The sequence below is a fragment of the Dasypus novemcinctus genome, chromosome 6 (genome assembly GCF_030445035.2).
Source record: "Dasypus novemcinctus isolate mDasNov1 chromosome 6, mDasNov1.1.hap2, whole genome shotgun sequence".
NCBI lineage: Eukaryota > Metazoa > Chordata > Mammalia > Cingulata > Dasypodidae > Dasypus > Dasypus novemcinctus.
Genome location: NC_080678.1, coordinates 82,562,385 through 82,584,045, shown reverse-complemented (window position 1 = coordinate 82,584,045; position 21,661 = coordinate 82,562,385). Strand labels below are relative to the sequence as shown.

At 40.1% G+C, this 21,661-nt stretch overlaps 2 protein-coding genes across 2 annotated transcripts in view; both read left to right on the top strand.

Moving 5' to 3' along the window:
• Nucleotides 1-3,317, top strand: part of PPP3CB (protein phosphatase 3 catalytic subunit beta) — a 50,367-nt gene extending 47,050 nt beyond the window's left edge. Inside the window, 2 exon segments of the mRNA XM_004473807.4 lie at nucleotides 341-370; nucleotides 1,704-3,317. Coding sequence (XP_004473864.2) covers nucleotides 341-370; nucleotides 1,704-1,882 — 209 coding nt within the window. The 3' untranslated portion in view covers nucleotides 1,883-3,317.
• Nucleotides 3,318-12,457: 9,140 nt separating this feature from the next.
• MSS51 (MSS51 mitochondrial translational activator) lies at nucleotides 12,458-14,418 on the top strand. The gene is given in 7 exon segments (XM_058299514.2): nucleotides 12,458-12,486; nucleotides 12,756-12,910; nucleotides 13,832-14,068; nucleotides 14,071-14,100; nucleotides 14,103-14,228; nucleotides 14,231-14,269; nucleotides 14,272-14,418. Coding segments are annotated over 7 exon segments (705 nt in total). The 3' UTR covers nucleotides 14,361-14,418.
• Nucleotides 14,419-21,661: the final 7,243 nt, after the last annotated feature.

Sequence of the window (21,661 nt, the reverse complement as noted above, 5' to 3'; positions counted from 1 at the left end):
GCAAACTTTGGAAAATTCTAAGGGCATCAAAATACTGAATTCAAGATGTGTAATACTAGAGTATATTTCCAAGGGTGCTGAGTTGTCTGATTACAAGTAGGTCTATGTGTTCTGTGCTCTGAGCGATGTTGTCATAGTGCTGTGTGTAAATTGTGCTGTGTCGGGGATTGGGGGATTGGACGGGGCTCTCTGAAATGGATACTATTTATGTTGCATTGTAAATGATGATATAGTATGGAGTACTGTGATATTTTAAGTGATCATTGCCTTTTCTGCTGTACAATATGACCCTTCTCATCTCTCTCATTCATTTTGCATGCCTCTGCTCACTTCTGTACAGCCACAGTTGAGGCAATTGAGGCTGAAAAAGGTATGATCAGAGTCCTTGCACTGGGCAGAGATCTATGGTGTGTGGGTGGGCATCAGAGAATGTCCTGTGGTGTGTCTTACTCCTATCTTGCACAGCCCAAGATGAATCAGACTCACTGACTCATCAAGTTTAGCAGTCACGTTCCTCTTTTACTTTTTTCTTTTTAATCACAGGACTGATGTCCATAGTGACAGTCTTTTTTCTCCCCTTTTCTAATAAAATATTCCTGTTTTCTTTTTCTTTAAAGTATAGCATGTTATGTTATATATATATAACATTCAAAGGTGCCTATTTTAATGGAAATTACTAAATTGACCCTGCAAATGGAGATCTATACCATATTTTGCATGATTCTGTTACTCATATTTTTTTTCCTAACTGAAACCCCCTCTATATACAGATGTGAGTTTGGTTTTTTCTCATTTTTCAGCAATGCACATAAGAGTGCAAGAACTGTCACTATGATGTTTTTCTTTTTTCTGTAGTTTGGGCTATAGTTTGCTGATAAGATTACATTTGTGTATTTCATTGTTGGCTTGATATTACACATTGCTGAATGTTTTGCTGTCCCAGCCATGTGTTTGGTTTACTGCGTAGACTGAGTCCCAGGGATTACATGTATTATGGAGTGAATGAGAACCCAAACAATTGGAGGAGGATTACCCATTATTTTGATTTGGGTTTCCAAAAACCTGTAGTGAATAGCCAGTGAATTAAAAGGAAGACATTGCCTAAAATATGAACTATAAATCCTTTTAGCTATCAAGCAAACACAGATCTAACTCCTGCAGATATTTCCCACCTTTTTCGTTTCATATTGGTGGTGATGGGATGATGACACCTTGACCTCCTAGATAGTTCTGAGCTACTAAATTTTAACTTGACTTCTTTCTCCTCCTGAGCTCTTGGTGCAGATTTGTATACTGAGGATTAACTTTGTTTAGCCTCCTCACTTGCCCCTCCTCTTGTTGCTGCATTACTGTGATAGTCACTGGTGATCTTAGGGTTTGAGGTAGGAAATAATTGGTAATGTGGAAGTCAAACTGACACCCTGAAACCATAGCTTGGAGGTTGATTTGGGGAAGGGGCTTGTTTTTGTGTTTTTTGAAAGGCTATGCTAATACTTGTCATCTGTGAAGCTATCTTGTCTATATTTAGGTTCAAACATTTCACATTTTAAGGGGAAGTCTGGAGTTGGGATAGGATCCAGTTAAAATAAGATTTAAGTGTGTACTTATAGCTCATTTCTGTTTTCTTAAAAATCATTAATTATGTTTTTTAAATCTCAGAAGTATTTTTCAATTACTGACTTTCAAATTTGCATTTTGTTAAGCAATACGAGGATTCTCTCCACCACATAGAATCTGCAGTTTTGAAGAGGCAAAGGGTTTGGATAGGATCAATGAAAGAATGCCACCCCGGAAAGATGCTGTACAGCAAGATGGTTTCAATTCTCTGAACACCGCACATGCCACTGAGAACCACGGGACTGGCAACCATAGTGCCCAGTGACCCACAGCTTCCCAGGGACTCTCACATCTCGGGCCCCAAATGGACAGACCACCCGAGGAACTGGAGGGGTTGCCAAGCTGACTGTAAATGTCACAGTCCCTCTGGAGAAACCATTGTGCTTTTGAGACCCCAGCCCCTTTCCTGGATGGAGGCTTGAGGGCCCTGGGACATATGCTATCTGATAAGAGTGAATCATCGCTGCGAAGGTGGAAAGCAGAGAGCAAGGGGCTTGGGGCAGTTTTCAGTGGAGGGCATCTACACCTCCATTTATGCTTGTGGTTCACACATTTAAGTTTACAAATGAGATTTCTTTTTCCCCTGAGTAGAATTAGACTTTGTTTCTCAACCATGACTTCAAATACAATCCTAAGAGCTAATGTGGACTTTTTATTTTCCATGAAATGTTTTTAAAGGATGAATTAGCATGGTCTTAAAATACATTTCTGAGGTTACTAAGCTGTATTTTGAATTATAGGCAAAATGCTAAGAAATCCAGTTGGCATTTATACAAAATGCTAACCTCAGGTCTATAGTTCTTAAATGTGGTTAATTCTGTAACATAATCTGGTCCTTTTTAATTACGAATGCAGTACCTGTTTCTAGGCAGAATTCTCTTACTTGAACACAAATCTGAAAACTAATTTAAAATCTTATTTGCCCAGAACTTTTGAGATTTACCCCATAGATTTAAGAAGAAAGTCTCTAAATTTCAAAATTATGAAGAATTACAGAATTACTCATTTAAGGTACTTTAAAAGAAGTTTGTACATTGTCAAAGTAAATTTTAATTCAAATCATGTCTGTAAAACTTGATGTATTTTGTGTATGCATGTTTTCATTTTGCAAATATTTAATATATAGACCTATGATGTACAGGTACGACATGTATAGGTTACCTAGATGTTATGAGAAATTTTAGTTTATTGTGAGTACTCAATTTGCTTAAGTAGCCACCAGGGTGATTTGCTGCTGGCTTTTTATCATTTTTATCTTTTAATGCAAAGGAAATTTTAAAATGTTCCGGAAGTGTTTTTGATTTAAGCAGTGCAGCATAGAGGCAATGGTTCTGTTCAATCATTCAGATGTTAGTGGAAGCATAAAAGTCAAGACTGCATGTTGAAATTTTTCTTTTGATAGTTACAGAATTGCTTGGTTAAACTCAATGGAACCATGTGCTAATTTTTCACAATTATTGATCTGTATTGATTGACACTATAGTTTGGTATTTCCCTTTACTTTGGTGGCCTGCTTCCCTCATGCCCTGGAATAAAATTTACAGCTCCAGGCAGCGGAACCATTTATTGTTTTGTTTGCCAGAAAGTGCACCCTGTATGGTCTCCTGTCTAAGTTGGAAATATTATGCATGTGCGGGACTATTCGAGTATTTTATAAACAGTAGCACACAATAAATTCCATGCATGGGCCGCTGCTCCTATCTCTGTGTTGGGTTTTATTTGGAAGATGCAGACAAGTCTGACCTCATATAAATCAGAAAGAACATTCTGCAAATGGAGCTGGGATATATCCTTCAGAGAAGATCATCTCATGGATAGTTCAGTGATTAGATGAATTATTTTCTTGATAAATTTTCTTTTCTTTTTTTAAATAGACTTGTTACATTTGCTTTACGTGAGCATTGGTAATGAGCACCAGAGAACTTTAGATACCTACTCTAGGCTTCCTACCTCTAATATTTAAAATCATTGTTTTTATCTAACTTTAGTTCAAAGACAATATGTAATTGTGGGTAATAATGTATTTTATCTAGTGTTTTGTTACAGTGGCATTGGAGATTTGTTGGATGTTTTAACAATAAGCAGGAAAAATTTTAGCATTTTTGGGGCATTTCCTACCATTATAATCCTTTCCTTTTTGCCCTAATTAAGTATAGAATTTTGCAAATTGAGGGAAATAGGGAAACTATTCAATATTTTATAAAAATGTAATCATAATACAAACACAGTTCTCAGCAATAACTATGATTGATATTATAAAGAATTGATTTAAATTATAATGTTATATACTTGTCTAATTCTAGTTAGCAAATAGAACTTCTGAAATTGCTTCTACTTGCTGTCTATTAATTTACACACCAGTCCATGAGCTGCCTCTAAAGTTATTATACACTGCATACCTTAAAGATTCCTGATGTTATTTTATGAAAGCTCTGCATCTCCAAGGTGAGCACTTTGCTAATATATCATGTGCCAGGAATTCCTTAGTTTGAAAGTCATCACTATGACTTAATAGTGTATGTGGGAATTATGAGTAAACATAAAGCATCATTAGCAAATGAAAATTATGGTTGGATGTTAAAAATTAGAAGAAAAGGAAAGTAAGCTAAAGGAACAGAATTCAGAAAAAGTGATATACACCAAGAGTGGTAGATATCACCCAGTACCTCACAGACCAGTTCGTACCTGTTGAATAGAAATTTCTTTCTACTCTTCGTAACTAGTTTCACAATGTACCATAGAAGTATTTATTAAGTTTGTGTTTTAATGCAACTCATGAATGCAAATTGTGAAAACTTGAGATTTTTCTAAATTGTGAGTTTAAATGACTACCAGAGAAAGTAGTAGTGATGGTAAATTAGTGATGTAAATTAATATCATTTCAATAACAGATTTTGTTTCTACATTTCATCCTGCTTTATAATCAAAGGTGACGCTTCTGAGTTAGAAAAGACTATCTCTGACATCTTGTGCCTTCTCCGGTTCGGTCATTATTAACAGAACCTATCTCCTTTGCAGTTCTGCGAGTTAAATTTGAAATAGGCCTGAAACCTTTGCTCAAAATGAATAATCCCTATATGTATTTAGAGTTTTTACCTGTTGCAACTGTTTTTCTTTGTTCACAGATGTTTTACATAATATTATGTTTAGGTGAATAACATTTTCTTCCACCTTCCCTGCATGTAGTTTGTGCTTTCTACTGTTTGAGGTTCCTTTGGAATCCTTTCTGTGCATATGTTCATATGTGGATTTGATTTGCCACATTCCAGGACCTCATTGCAAGTGGTTCTGTTCCCCAGTTTGATGATGTTCATGAAGGCAGGTAAGTGACAGAGCTGGGGCCAGATTTAAGTAGAAAACCAGACTGTGAAGTCATTTAGGACCCTCTAGTAACCTCTCATAGGTTTTAAAGCTTGGTAACTCTTAAGTGGAAAGGAACTAGGAATGTAAGTGTATGCCATGGGGTTAGCATCCATTATAGAAAGGAATGAGGATGGTTGAGTTGATTTTTTTTTTCCATCTTCTGTGCCATTATGGGCCTATGTTTCTACCCTATCCTTAAAAATAGTATGCATTTTTAGTCATTAACTAAAATTTTGGACTTGTTTTCTTTATTCCAGAAATAACTATTATATTTATTCATGTGTTGAAGTAAATAGGTAGAATGCCCTTGGTGATATTCTTGCTCGGGAATATTTTGTTCTCCTTTTAGGGAAAGTGTATTTTACAAATTAATTCTTAATGTTTCTCCCATAATTGATTTCCCTTTGTACCATTAAATGACTGTCTCTTCTCCTTTTTTGATACTATATTTGTACTGAAGCCTAGATTCGATATTGTTGAGTTCTTTTTGAGTGGTGTTTATTGTGCTGAAAGAATATTGGGCTTGGGAGAACTCCTCTTGGGTCAGATTGGCATCTAGAACTTCAGGGGTTCCTGTTCCTCTGGGTTAATGCCTACCCTTTCCAACCAAATGCTGACTTCTGAACTAATATCAAGGGTTTTTTTCCTGAAGTTCTGGACTGAGAGCAGAAATTCTGTCCTGAGTGAGAGAGGTCCAGGAAGCAGTAAGTTTCATTTTCCCTCAGCCTGCCTAACCTTTGGTGAGTTGGGGAATGTTGATGGAGTCTTGAACCTTTTTGGCAGAGAACGAGGCTTAGAAGAGAGACATCCTCAGGCAAGGGACCAGGTCTCCACTTGCCTTGCTTGGGAGAATTCACCCTTGTCTGTCAGGTTGGTGTTGTACACTTAATCACAGAGGCCCAGTATTTCAGCAGTTTGCTGAGGAAAATATATGAAAGAACAGCTGCAAGTTAGCTGCAACCTACATCTGAGGAGATCAAGCATTCACTTCACTTGGAGAAAAGAGAGAAGGAAGGAATCCAAGGGTTTAGCAGGGTAAGTTACTTTTCCATCAACCTGATTGCTTAAATAATTGTTGAGTGAAGTGTTTATCACCCCCAGGGAGTGTTAATCACTGATGTAAGCAGCTGAATGTGGTCCTAATAGCAATGTTCACAATATTTCTTCTCTATCTTTCTTTCTTTCCTGGATCCTTTTTGAGGGCCCCCAGAGACCAGTTTTACTCCCCTTTCTCCTCCCTACCTCCCTAAAGACATTTTCTGTTTGCTGGTACATTAGAATTAAATGGGTCCTCCAAATCTGGAAATGGCGAGGTGATTGTGGTCTAGGAACTTATAGGTGGAACTTGGAGCTTCTGCTGGTAAGGAGGGAGAAAGAGCTAGGAGACCTGGTATTGGGAATAGGCTAATATTTTAAATTTCAATTCAAAGATAAGAGCTTTTTTAGCAATCATGTCTCCACTCCTCTCCAGCTCTTAGAATTCTGTCTCTCATATATATTTTTGGGACTGTAGAACCCAAGTTATTGTGATGACTAGGAAAAAGTCAGAGTGATTCTCTCTCTGGATAGGGTAGATAGAGAACTCTGAAAAGTTTTGAGGGCTTACTGCAATTCTAAACTTCTCCCTTGGGTTCCCTCTGTTTTTCTTCTTTGTTTCTCTTTAGTTTCCCCACTGAAACTTGAAGCAGCCTGGGACTCTTTGCAGGAAAGTTAGAACCAGGGCACCCGAGCCTGGGCCTGGAGCACACTCACATGTGACCCTGGTGATACATAAACGTGTGTGTGTGCTTGTGTGTGTGTGTGATATAAATGCAAAAACCTGGCTCTTCTTTGGATCTTGAATTAGCTCTAGACACAGAGGAGCTTGTCAATGAGGACTTCACCAGCTCCACTCAGCCTCCCCAAGCTGTGATTCCTTTGACCTACAGCCAGTTTGACCAACCCCCCGAGAGCCACAAATTAGTCATCCATTGGAGAAAGAGTTCTCCTTAGAAATGTGGATAAGTGGGCTAGTACCTTTCTGTTCTTAATTTGCTTCCATTGCAGTAGAAAGGCTTATGGTTGAACATCAGCAAGGTATTTATAAAAACTCCTTGGAATTAGGCTTCTTAAATCCTAAATTGTCTTAAATCAAAGATACTTTCCTCCATACCTGTAAAGAAAAGATACATCCATTCTTTCAAGTTTTAAGAAGGTATTATCCTGCTTAAGGGGGCTAATAGAGCAGTGGTGGATAGAGCAGGTAAAGATTCTTTCTACAGTTTCAGTGATTCTGGAAATATGATGAGAATATGTAGTGATTAAAAATGGAGGGAAGAGTCATGCCAGTTGTTGCAAGTCAGGTCCCAAGGTGGGAAGAGCAGTTTCATCCACCATTTAGTAAAGTGACATGACCCTTAAACCCCAAGATAATCTGATATCTTTAGATCCAATTTCTTGATTCATGGGAATGCAGAATATATGGTATGCAGTGCGCTTAGCTATCTCTTCAGTGGACTCTGAAGGTCATCCATTCACCTTTGGGATGAAAGAAATTAAAAGCCTGGAAACATAAAGGAGAAAGAAAGTACGAGGGAAAATAAAAATGAGTTCCTCCATTATCCTGAGGGCAGGGTTTTGCAAACTGTATTGTAAAATATACATTTCAGCTGGATGATTCTGGGAATTTGTGTTTTTGCCACCTGTACTTCAGCTGACCGAAAATTCTAGAGTTTTTCTTTATGGCTAGTCAGATCTGTTCTGGAAGAATCAAAAGATAGAGTATTTTGTAACAAGGCATGATCCCCGATCTGAACTTTATTTATTTTTTATTTTTTAAAAGATTTTTATTTATTTATTTCTCTCCCTGTCCAACCCCCGACCCCGGTTGTCTGTTCTCTGTGTCTATGCTGTGTCTTCTTCTTTTGTCGTCAGCGGAACGGGAATCTATGTTTCTTTTCGTTGCGTCATCTTGCTGTGTCAGCTCTCCATGTGTGCGGAGCCATACCTGGGCAGGCTGCACTTTCTTTCGTGCTGGGCGACTCTCCTTACGGGGCGCACTCCTTGCACGTGGGGCTACCCCATGCTGGGGACACCCCTGCGTGGCAGGGCACTCCTTGCGCGCATCAGCACTGCGCATAGGCCAGCTGCACATGGGTCAAGGAGGCCCGGGATTTGAACCGTGGACCTCCCATGTGGTAGATGGACGCCCTAACCACTGGATCCAGTCCACTGCCCTGATCTGAACTTTAATGGATTACAGTAGAACTGATCACTATCAGCATTTTTATCTTCTCATTTTCTTGTCCCTCAATAGAGTTAATCTGGGGCATAATAATATATTTTTTTAAGATTTACTTATTTCTCTCCCCTTCCCTCCACCCCAGTTTCTGTTCTCTGTGTCTGTTTGCTGCATGTTCTTTATCCGCTTCTGTTGTTGTCAGCGGTACGTGAATCTGTGTTTCTTTTTGTTGCGTCTTGTTGTGTCAGCTCTCCATGTGTGCGGCGCCATTCTTGGGCAGGCTGCACTTTCTTTCGCTCTGGCTGGCTCTTGCGCCTGGGGCTCCCCTACGTGGGAGACACCCCTGCATGGCAGGGCACTCCTTGCGCACATCAGCACTGTGTGGGCCAGTTCCACACGGGTCAAGGAGGCCTGGGGTTTGAACCACGGACCTCCCATGTGGTAGACGGACACCCTAATCACTGGGCCAAATCTGTGTCCCAATAATTTTTAACCTTTCAGGCTCTATGGATCTTTCCCTCCCTCCTTCCCTTCCTGTATACCTTCCTTCCTCTCTGTCTTTTAACTGAAGTGAAATACATAACATAGAATTAATTATTTTAAAGTGAACAATTCAGTTTGGATATACTCATAGTGGCAACAATTAAAAACTACAGTAGGGGGGGTACTGGGTTCCTGGCCAGTGGTGCTCTGTCGTGGTCCCTAGGGGAGCAGCGACAGTCTCCCAGGTACAGTGGTGGGGACCGGGAGGGAGTGAGGGTTCAACAGTGAGCCCCTGATACTAATGACTATGCTTGTGAGCTGATAAACCCAAAATAATAACAAGGCCTAGAGCAACTTTGTGCCTGGGAATTTCCTTCTGTCAGCCTTCATGTTACTCAAATGTGGCCAGTCTCGAAGCCAAACTCAGCATGTAAATGCAATGCCTTCCCCCCAGCGTGGGACATGACACCCGGGGATGAGCCTCCCTGGCAACGAGGGACCACTATCAACTACCAACTGATGATGCAACTGGAAAATGACCTTATACGGAAGGTTCAATGCGGATCAGCAGAATATCCATGTCTACATAAAATACCATGACTTTAAAATGCTGTTTGACCTAAAGTAAGGGGGAAATGGAAAGGAGAAATGAGTTTATATGGCTACGAGTTTCTAAAAAAGAGTCTGGAGGCTGGCAGAAGGTTTGCCCTCATGCACAACTGAGCAGAGTCAGAGAGACAGATAAAGCAGATACAACCCCCAGATATTGGTTCCTTTGAGGGCTAAAGAGACCCATGGGAGTTATGGTCATGGCCGATGGGGTTAACTACCAGGGCAGATGGCCCCTCTTTGGAAATGGTGTTTATGTGTGATGAATCTGGACTCAGATGGGATCTCCCTTCATAAGACTTTCATGCTAATGTGCTGGAGGTGCAGTTAATGTTGGGGTTTAAGATATATTTAGGGGATTTGAATCTCTGGACTGACAATGTGATAGCCAGATCCTGAGCCTCAACAGACTCCAGCACCTACAAAAATCTGATTTATTGGACTTACCACACTCAGCTAAGATGGAGGTGAAGAAGGACAACCACCACACCATGGAGCCTAGAGTGATTACAACTGAAAATGGGAGGATTGCATCCAGCATCCAGGTGGAATCTGAGCCTCCTCTTGACATAAAGGTGCAATGGACACAACCAATCCAGTGTCCACATAGAAGAGGTGGCATTGGATTGGGAAAAGTGGACATAATGGACAAAGGGTATGGGGAAAGGCAGGAAGAGATGAGAGGTGGAGGCGTCTTCGGGACATGGAGCTGCCCTGGATGGTGCTTCAGAGGTAATCACCGGACATTGTAAATCCTCACAGGGCCTACATGATGGAATAGAGGAGAGTATGGGCCATGATGTGAACCAATGTATATGAGGTGCAGAGGTGCCCAAAGATGTACTTACCAAATCCAATGGATGTGTCATGATGATGGGAACGAGTGTTGTTGGGGGGGGGGAGAAGGGGGGTGGGGGGGTGGGGTTGAATGGGACCTCACATATATATTTTTAATGTAATATTATTACAAAGTAAATAAAAAATAAAAAAATTTAAAAAAAAAAAAAATAAAGTGAACAATTCAGTGGCATTTAGTACATTCAGTGTTGTGTAACCACCACCTCTATTTCAAGAACATTTTCATCACCTCATAAAGAACCCAATATGCAGTTAGTCCCCATTCTCCCTTTCCCTCAGCCCCCCGCAACCATCAATCTGCATTCCGTCTCTGGATTTACCTATTTTGAATATTCCAATTTCATATAAATGGAATCGTACAAAATGGGGCTTTTTGTATCTGGCTTCTTTCACTAGCACGTTTTCAAGCTTCATGTTTTATGTATCAGTACTTAATTCCTTTTTGTGGCTAGTATTGTATGTATATGCCACAATTTGTTTATCCAGTTCTTTTTTGATGACATTTGGTGGGTTGGTCCCACTTTTTGGGCTATTATAAGTAATACTGCCATGAACTTTCATGTACAAGTTTTTGTATGGACATAATATTTTCTTCTCTGTACTTATAATTCCTTTTCCTCATCTCCATGTACTCAAATTCTTCCCATCTTTGAAGGTCCATTCCTCAAGCTACCTCCTTCATGAAGCCTTCCTTTAACTCACCAACCAAAGATAATCTCTTCTTCTTCTGATCTCCCATTAGTACTTTAGTGTCACTTTTCTTATAGGATTTATATACTGCCTTATCTTATAGTTTATATCTAATGTCCCTATAAGATATGTAAATGATTCATAGATTTTCCATACTTGTTTCCACATAGTATTTTACAAATAATTTTATTTATCAGTAAATATTTGTTGAATGAATGAATGTTTTTACTATTTCCAACTTGGTGCCTTTTGTGTACTCAGCTCTTGTGGACAGAATGAGGGGGAGAAGAAGGAATGAAGAAGGAGGGCGTCACAGAGTTCCATCCAGGTAGTGGGTGGGTATGGGCTTAGTTCTACTTTAGAACTCTCTTCTTCAGGACATTTTCCTCATTAATTTGCCAAATTTGTTTTGACTACTTCACCCTAAGCATTGTGATGCTATTTCGGGTTGCATTTAATTTATGCTTGTTTTATTGTTTATAAAAAAGACCAAAAAAAAACCAAAACTATAAATATGGTAGGCCTTTAAAATGAATGTTTTATTTCCCTAACTAGATTAAACTGGCTAATTCTCCAAGTAGATTGTGGTTTTGGACAACATCTTCTGTTGCTTTTTCCTCTCTTTCAAGTTGATTTTTTTTAATCTTTTTTTTTTTTTTTAAGATTTATTTATTTCTACCCCCCACCCCCTTGTCTGCTCTCTCTGTACATTTGCTGTGTATTCTTCTGTGTCTGCTTGTCTTCTCCTTAGGCAGCTCCAGGAACCTATCCTGAGACTTTCCAGAGTGTGAGAGAGGTGCTCATTCTCTTGCCCCATTTCAGCTTCTTGGTCTGCTGCATCTCTTATTGTCTCCTCTTTGTCTTTCTTTGTTGCATTATCTTGCTGCACCAGCTCTCCACACGGGCCAACACTCCACTTGGGCCAGCTTGCTGCGCAGGCCAACTTGCCTTCACCAGGAGGTGCTAGGTTTCAAACCCTGTACCTCTCATATGATAGATGGGAGCCCAGTTGCTTGAGGCACATCCACTTCCCTTAAACTGATTTTTAAAATATACGAATACTCTAAGAATATATTCTTATAAAAAAGTAAAGCATTACAGACAAGTCTAAAGTTCCTTTTTATTAACCTAGCTCTCATTTCAGTGCCTTCTTCCCCTCCTCAGAGTTAATCACTGTTACCTGTTTTATATGAGCTTTGCCAGATTTTTTTCTGTGCATTTTTTACTTATATTTGTTTTTATATAACAAATATATATTTGTTATATAAATAGATAGATATTAAATAAATCTTGCTAATACTTGATAAGGGCTTGGGTCTGAGAGGCTGGAATGAGAAGTGAAAGGTCAATTCTAGCATATATGCACACATCATCTGTGTCCACCTTGCAAAAAGTCCATTCTGTGTTCTGCATATGGTTTCCAGGCTCAGTGGACAGGCCATGGCTCCATGGTCCTGGCAGTGAAGGCACAAGAAACCCCCCTCATCTCTAGCTCCCATGGTTATGAACTTGTTTGCAGTTGTAACCCTTATGCCTCAGATCCTCTCATAACCTGAACCTAGCTGCTTCTTTGTGGAGAATGATATTCCTGGCCTATCCCAGCTGATCCTTCAAAAGATGAACATGAAAAGCTATGAAGAATACAAGTGAGTGACAAGCTTTGTGGAAGAGGGATATGTTGTCTCTGGTGGAAGCGATTTTCGAAAAAAGGTGAAGGAGTACAATTTGGAAAGCGTGGGACCTTGCAATGAGGGTGTTTTCCATCCTGATGCTTGCCAGTTTTATTATTATGAAAGAAATATAATTTGCTTAAGTGAAGAGGAATAATGGGCGTAGGCGGAAATGTATGAGAGGCTAGGTATCTTGGAAATATTCTTTTCCCTTTTGTCACTACTTCTTGATGCTGTCTCTGCAGGTTGGTGTTACATGGGGTACCCCTATACCAGGCTTTGGATTCTGCTACCCTCAAGAAACATTCCAGAGGATGGAGGATACATTCTGAGTATGTGCTCAATATTGATCACTCACTGTTGGCCTTTCAGACTCCAAAGTCCTACAGCACTGCAAGAGGTATCTTGTGGAGGGATAATGGAGGTGACATCCAGAAATGACCCTGTTCTAAGACTTTATTCTTGAAGGAAAGGTGTGATGGCTTTTAGAATAACTTAATTCCCATTTCTTGTTTTGTGTGATCCATGCCTCAGAGAGATTAGAAGAGGGTTGGGTTCTTACTTATTTCTGGTGTTTTGGGAGAGGTGAGACAGTGTAATCTTGTCTGCCTCCCTTCTCTTGAGTACCCAGGGATAATACCATATCTCTTCTGGGAAGGATGGGTCAAGAGTCATACCTGTGATGAGGTGGGAGCTGTAGGCTTGAGGTGTTTGTTTTTTTTCCCTATAAGTAATGTGAGAAGTGAGTTGTTCCAGATAGACACTGAGGTATCACCATGTGGCAAGATAATAATTATATTCCCAAGCCCCCCTGTCTTCCTTCCTCAAACATAGTACCCAAATTTGGTACAATAGTAGTCACTCCTCTCTTATCTTACCTACCCAGTGATCTTCCTTCCCAGATGCAGGAATAGCATTTCCCTTCCCCAGACATCTCCTAATCACCTTTATGGTATAGGAATATCTGTTTCCGTGCCTCCTCCTGTTACATGCAGAATGTCTATTACTGTGGTCCAGATTGCCAGAGGTCAGACTGGCCAGCCTAAAAGAAGGTTTGTCAAGAGCTGTGTCTTGTAGCTTTGGACTCTCTCATGGAATGGCTTCTCATCACAGGTGGAGTGGTAGTGTTGAGGGACACTACCATAATGGTCATATTTGGTCATACTTGAAGAAAGATATGAAGGCATCTTCTTATGGGGTACTTCTGATTGGGGGAGTAAACCCGAAGGAATTTTGATCATTAATGAGGGGGAATTTAGAAGCCAGGAATGTTACTTCTCTTAATAGTTCTTTCATGCAGTTGATTTTGTCTTACCCTCAGTACCTTGGTGAAGATGTACAGACTGGAATGCTTGGATTTCTATGCGGGAGTTATAGGTAGGTGGATGCTGTGATAGTCATGTCATGACCACCCTCTGGGTCAGTATAGGATGGCCAAGTCCAGACCCTGATGTCCTGCAGGAATCTTTGAAGTGAATGCTGACACATGCCCTGTCATGACCCTTGATGCTTGACTTAGGGCTCTAGGCCTTGGGAATAAATGTTGGGAAGGCTGGGGGACAGTGCATGTGGTCAGTGCATCCCATGTGGAGCATTCCTCACTCACCCTGACGACTATAATGAGCTTGGCTGTATGTTTTCTGGACAGTTTGGCTTCCATGTGATCATGTGTAGTAAAGATGGGGTTACCAACTTTTCACAGTGCACCTCAACTCCTCCCTGGCACCTGGCATAGTTCAGCTTAATGGCCACAAGGGCCTCATCATGACTTCTGGGAAGAGACTGGGCAGACTGTCCATCCAGATTTGGTGGTGGGATTCTACCCATGTAAGAGTCATTTGTTTAGGTGAATATTGGGTGGCCCTCCTGGGAATTTTCCATCCTGATTCTTGTGTCTTGTATCTTTGGAACTCCGTTCATTTGGTCTGGTTAAACACAACATGATGACCTTGGTTGATCATTAGCTATATATGCTACAATCGTGTCCAGAATTTTCCATTGATAAACTTGGGGTGAGTGATGATGCTAATGGTGAGTATTGGAGGTAAGCAAAATGAGGGTTGCCATGGACACAATTGAAGTATCTGGCTTAGGGTCTCCCTCAGCTTTTCTTCTCCCTGTTGTCATTTCCATTTTTGTTCCATAGATTTCCATGCCACCCTGGATCTTGATGGAGGCTTGACTGCCCACTCTGCTGCTACTTCATGATTATAAGATCCCTACACTGATTGCTCTTTATAGGTTTTGACCTCTTTCTTTTTATGAGAGCTCCCTGACTCACTCACACCTCTCTTTGTATAGATGAGTTTATTTCTCTCCCCCTAGCTCATCTTCTCTTCTCTCTTCCTTACCACACTTGGCTTTCTCATTCCCCTGGAATAAAGTTCTTTGCTACGTAATTGATGATTTAGTGAGACATTTGGGAGAGAGGGATAGCCTTTGTTGAGTCCAGCCTTAGATAATTCTTCGGATTAAGTCTAGAAATGCCAGGCTCTTCAGTTTTCCCCCATCTCTCTCATAATCAGCAGAGCAATTTTTCTTAGAACTCTCTCAGCCTCTTTGCAGAATCTGGTGAACCTGGATACTCACGTCATTGCCTGTGGAGCTAACCCTTTCATACTCCTCAAACCTGAATAGATCTATTCCAACCCCAACAAGTACCCAGTATACTGCATTGCCTACCATATCATGTTTCTTGGAAGCTCCTGCCAGCAGGATAAAAGGCAATTGGAAGACAAAGTGGATTGCAGGGTTTATTAGCTTGGTGCAAAAGGAATTGGAGTTTTGGACTTTGAATTTTAAATCATTATAACTCAGTTCAAACACATCTTTATTAATCAAAATAGGAACCATTATAATTAACACATTTTTGACAATGAGAAATAAATTTGTTTATTCCTGTAGTGTAAAAATCCGTGCTTCGTGATTTGATAAAACTCTTGGAAAGCATTTTCTGCATCCTGCTGGTTGTGGAAGAGTTTCCCTGCAAAAAGTTGTCAAGATGCTTGAAGAAGTGGTAGTCAGTTGGCAAGAGGTCAGTGTATATGGCAAATGAGGCAAAACTTCATAACCCAATTCATTCAGCTTTTGCAGCGTTCGTTGTGCAACACGTGGAAGGGCGTTGTGGAGAAGAATTGGGCCCATTCTATTGACCAATGCCAACTGCAGGTGTTGCAGTTTTCAGTGCATTTCATCGATTTACTCACCGTATTTCTCAGATATCATGGTTTTGCCAGGGTTCAGAAAGCTATAGTGAATCACACCAGCAGAAGGCCTGCAAACAGTGATCATGACCTATTTTTTTGGTGCAGGTTTGGCTTTGGGAAGCGCTTGGGAGCTTCTCCGTCCAACCACTGAGCTGGTTATCACTGGTTGTGTTATAAAATCCACTTTTCGTTGCATGTCATAATCCGATCAAGAAATGATTCTTTACTGTGTAGAGTAAGAGAAGACAACACTTCAGAATAATGAATTTTTTGATTTTCGGTCAGCTCATGAGGCACTCACTTATCAAGCTTTTTTACCTTTCCAATTTGCTTCAAAAGCTGAACAACCATAGAATGGTCAACGTTGAGTTCTTTGGGAACTTCTCATGCAGTTGTAAGAGAATCAGCTTCAGTGATTGCTCTCAGTTGGTCTTTGTCAGCTTCCAATGGCCAGCCACTATGCTTCTCATCTTCAAAGCTCTCATCTCCTTTGCCAAACTTCTTAAATCACCACTGCAGTCTACACTCGTTAGTAGTTCCTTGCCAAATGCTTTGTTGATGTTGGGAATTGTCTTTGCTGCTTTACGACCTATTTTGAACTCAAATAAGAAAATTGTTCAAATTTGCTTTTTGTCTAACATCATTTCCATAGTTTAAAATAAATGAAAAACAAACAGCAAGTAATAAGTTATTTGCAAAAAACCATAAGGCTAGAAATGCACATTAAAATAATGTATAACATAACCACAGTTATTTTAGAATATTCCAATATCAAATGGCAAATTTCAACAATGCAAAAAACTGCAATTACTTTTGCACTAACCAATAAATAGACAAGCCAGAGCCAGACTGAATGTCTAGAAGTGGGGAAGTTATGATGAAATTACCCTGCTGATGCCAGATTGTTGCTAACTTTGATACTTCCTTTACCCTAAACTGCATTCATCGTCCAGGTAAAGATTCTAAGCTAAATGGGAGTTCTTACATGACATGTTTGGTTGCTAAGAGGTTAGCCCACAGTAGCTTCTAGGGGCAGGTTTCTGGATTTAATGGATGGCTAAGGGCCCTGGTATCTGTCTTTCCAGAGACTAGAGTTCCTTACAATTTCCTTTGTAAGGAAGTTATATCTTTTGACTTGAGCTAGATGGCAGTATCCTCTACTAGAGGAGAAGAATGAGGAGACAACCACCTTATTCTTGTGAAAAAGACTTTCTTCTTATCCAACAATTGGGCTAAATATTATAAAAGTGTTAATGCCTTCGATTGGTGCAAGAATGGACAAGTTAGGGGAGGGGTTGGGATCTTGGGGGAGGTTATGAGGATTGGTACACTATTCCATTTCCTGGATTGTTTTTTTATCTCCTTTTCTCCTTTTCTCTTGGGGACTTCAGTCCCTAGAGTAACTTTTTGCCCTGTGTTAGAGAAAAACGTCCCTCACTCAGACAGGGAGAATGAGGATTGCAGGCAGGAAATTTATTGAGACGCTGTCCCAACAGAGGAGGCCTGAAGATTAGACTTCAGTCCATGGATATGATTTTATACAGTACATCAATAGGCAGGGAAACATTAGTCCATGGGGAGAGGGTTAGAGTGCGAGTATAGCCTGTGGTGATTAAGGGGCTTCTTCTCATGCATGACTTGGGGGTAGTGGACTAGGAGGTAGAGCATTCTTGGAGTGTGGGGGTCTGGTGGTCTGGAAGGGATGAGTCTTAGAATGGGGGGATCTTGCAGTCTGGAAGGGATGAAGGTCCTTATCTGCTCCATTCCCACTGTGAAATGCCTCATACTTGGGGGGATATATGCTGTCCTCTGCACGTAGGCATCTTGCTCAATTGATCGGAATGGAGTCACAGCCTTATGACGTGTTAATCATTGCAAATCTTGTAAGAGGGAAACTAACATTCCTAACTCTTTGATTATATATATATATGATGAAGGACCTGAGTAATGGGAATACTGGGCAGAACAGAAGGGTGAGGGAATTCAGGACATTGACTCAGTCTGGCTACTTATTGCTGTCATGGGGCGGTGAAGGGTTCCCGTCTGTTTTATTCAGTGGGTTCTGATTTTTCATCTTGAAGAGGTTGGTATTAGTGTTCATGTGCAGAAAGATGCTGTTCACATATTCCTGAGTTGTTGATTGTACAATCCAGCCTATGAATCAGACAAGAAACTAAGGGGCAAGGTCCAAAAAGAAGAAGCAGAATACTATGAGTAATGGTGTTACAGTGGGTAAAAGGATTAATTTTAGGGATGAGGAGAAGAAAGAGAAATGAGGATAACCATGATTGATTTCAATAGTTGTTGTTGTCTTGGGCCCTCTGAATGATTTCTGTTTTCCTTTAAAGTTTTGAGATTTTTTTTCTACCTGCCCCATTTTGTTAATATAAAACAAGTTTCGTTTATGATTGCTCAGGTGCTTAGTACATCCTGTTGGATTAGGGGCAGGGGTGCGGATTTGGGGTCATCCGTTATTGGGGCACGGGAGACCTGCCAGCATTGACGGGGCCATGGGGGGTTATTTTGCTAAATGGAGATAACATTCTCAACTCTTTGATATGGTTGGGTGGAGAGAGGGAGATGGGAAGGTGTTTGGGATTCAATTATTGTTTCCCTTTTGGCTTCGAGATGTTTTGACTTCTGGCTCCGTGACTGGCATTGTATTTTTGCAGCAGGAGAAGATCATGTACATGATCATGAGTGACATCTAGGACGGCTGTCTGGATAAACTGAGTTATTGCACGGAAGATGTATAGATATGCTGATAGCAGGAGAATGAGAGATAATTGTGGTAGGATAGGAATCAACCATGAAATTTAGGGTGGGCTGTGAGGTTATTGCTTCCAGGTGTCTGAGGAGAAGGAATAATAAGATTATACATTGAACATTAATGGTTGACAGTGAAATCGCATGGTTTGGTGGGCTGATCTTATATTTTAGAAAACCTGGGGTATATCAGACTTAACCTGATTTACTGGAGTTATTTGTTATCCTCTGGTCTATAATAAAATAAACTCGGTTTTGAGCTTCTTAAGCTGCTTGCTTTTTTTATCTTATTTCCTATTTACTAGCAAGTTTTACTCATCTGCATACAGCATCTCAAGATTCTTGCCAAGGGAGTGATTAACATCAGCTCTGTTTGTTCCTGCCATTCTACCTTTGTCTCATGTCATCCTTCTCTTATCACCTTCTCAGGATTAGGGCATTGCCTAGGTATTCATTATTACAACCTTGCCAAGCACCCCCTCACCATCACCCTTACTCTCAGCCCTCACCTCTCCTCCCAACTTTTATTGCCCATTCTAATAAGGGTAATTTTAGAATTCATATATTCATTTAAAACAGTGCCCACCATGTGAAAAGTTCTGTATAGGGTCTTTGGGGAGATACAAAAATGTATGAGACATGGCCCTTATTCTTAACCTAGGAAAGGAAATAATACATACACGAGATAACTTTATTACAAGGTTTAATGTGGAATAAGAACCATAATAGAGGCATTTAGGGAAGCAGATGTGGCTTAAGTGATTAAGCTCCTGCCTACCACATGGGAGGTCCTGGGTTTGGTCCCCAGTGCCACCTAAAGACAAGCAAGACAGCAAACAGACATGATGGGCAGGTGTAGTGAGCTGACGCATCAAGAGATACAAGGAGGAAAACATAATGAGATACCCAACAAATCAGAGAGTAGAGATGGCTCAAGTACCTAAGCGCCTCCCTCCCACATAGGAGGTCCTGGTTTTGGTTCCTGGTGCCACCTAGGAAAAAAGCAAGGAAGATTAACAGACACAGCAAGTGTAAACAGTAAGGGAGTGGAGAGAAAGAAATCTTTTTTTTTTTTTTTTTTTAAGGCTTGTAGTACTGAGGAAATAAGAGTGAAAAGATCACTTTAAATGATAATGAAGGTTTTGTAAATTAGAATTTTATGAAACAGATGAAGGGCAGGATATTCCAGATGGAAGGAACAAGAGGAAAAGAAGTTTGGGGTCAGATGTTTTATAGGAGATATTTTTTAGGGTAAATGGAGGGATTGGTATAAATTAAGTCTGGAAGGTGGTTTGGGACCATATTGTAGAGGGAGCATAGCCTACTGGTCAGAACATGTGGATCTGATTATGAATCCTGGGGCAGCCACCAAATATATTTGTGCCCCTGGGAAAGTTAAATTTCTTTAAGTCTCAGTTTCCTCATCTGTAAAATAGGGATAATACCTAGTACCCAGAGTTACATTCAGAGTTAAAAGAGAATGTTTGCAAAGTTGAAAGATTCACATGTCCTGATTTCAAAACTGACTACATAGCAACAATAAGACAATGTACTGGCATAAGGATAGACATATAGATCAGTGAAATCGAATTGGAAGTCCAGAAGTCTTTACATTTATGGTCAATTGATTTTCAACAAGGGTACCAAAATAATTCATTGGGCAAAGAATAGTCTGCAACAAATGGTACTAAGGACAACTGGATATCTGCATGCAAAAGAATGAAGTTGGATCCCCACTTCTTATCATATATAAAAATGAACTCAAAATGGATCAAAGACCTAAATGTAAGAGCGAAAATGACAAAACTCTCAAGAGAAAACAAAGACAAATCTTCATGAGCTCGGATTAGGGAATGGTGTTTTATATATGACATCAAATGTACAAGCAACCAGAGATAAAATAGATGAAGTGGGCTTCATCAAAATTAAAACTTTTTGTGTTTCAAAGGGTGCCTGCAAGAAAGTAAAAAGACATAGAATGGGGAGAAAATATTTGTAAATCATGTATCAGTAAGGGACTTATATCTAGAATATATATAAAGCAACATTATTCACAATAGGCAAAAGATGAAAAAACACAAATATCCATCAACAGATGAATGGATAAACAAAATGTGGTATAGCTATACAAGGGAATATTTGGCCATAACAATGAATGCATTAGTGAGCCATGCTATAACTTGGATGAACTTTGAAAACATGCTATGTGACAGAAGCTAGTATATAATTACATATATATGATGGAGATGGAAGGTATGATTGAGAAGTAATGGCTTAAGGGTATGGGGTTCCTTTTGGGGGTGTTGAAAATGTCCTAAAATTGATTGTGGTGATGGAAACTAGCAGTTTGATATGGTTTATGAATTCCAAAAATAAAGAATTATGTTTGTAAACTGGTCTGTACATGGGTGTGATTAAATTATGGTTAGAGCTTTGACTGGGCCACATCAATAGGACTACACAGCAGAGCAGAGGAATTTTGATGTTGGAGTTTTGAACTGGAGTCTGGGAAGTGAACACACAGGAGAAGAACACAGGAATAGAGACAGCTCCTTAGACACAGCAGAAGCCCCAGGGAGAGAGACTGTTCATCTGATAGTCTACAATTGGCCTTGTGGAGAGAGCACAGCAGCTGAACATGGAGAGAAACAGAGCACCAGGAAGAGAAGAACCCAAGAACTCTTGGCAGATGTTGGCAGCCATCTTGCCCCAACACGTGGCAATAGACTTTGATGAGGGAAGTAACTTAATGTTTTATGGCCTAGTAACTGTAAGCTTCTACCCCAAATAAGTACCCTTTATAAAAGCCAACAGATTTCTGGTATTTTGCATCAGGACCCCTTTGGCTGACTAAGACAGACGCATAACTCTGTGAATGTACTAAAAACCACTGAATTATACACTTAACAGGGTGACCTGTATAATATGTTAATTATATCTCAAAGCTGTTATCAAATTAAAAAGCTTGAAAACTAGGAAAAAGATAATGACAATGACAGTGCCTAGCTTTTACTGAATACTGAATACATACCACTTTGAGTTTTGCTCATTGACATAAAACAGCTTGAACTGGCAGTACTGTGTAATATGGTTTGGTGATAGAAAAGCCAGTTGGGAGGCTGTTGTCATAGTTCAGAAAGAGTCAACTAAAGTGATAGCAGTGGGCATCAAAAGGAAGA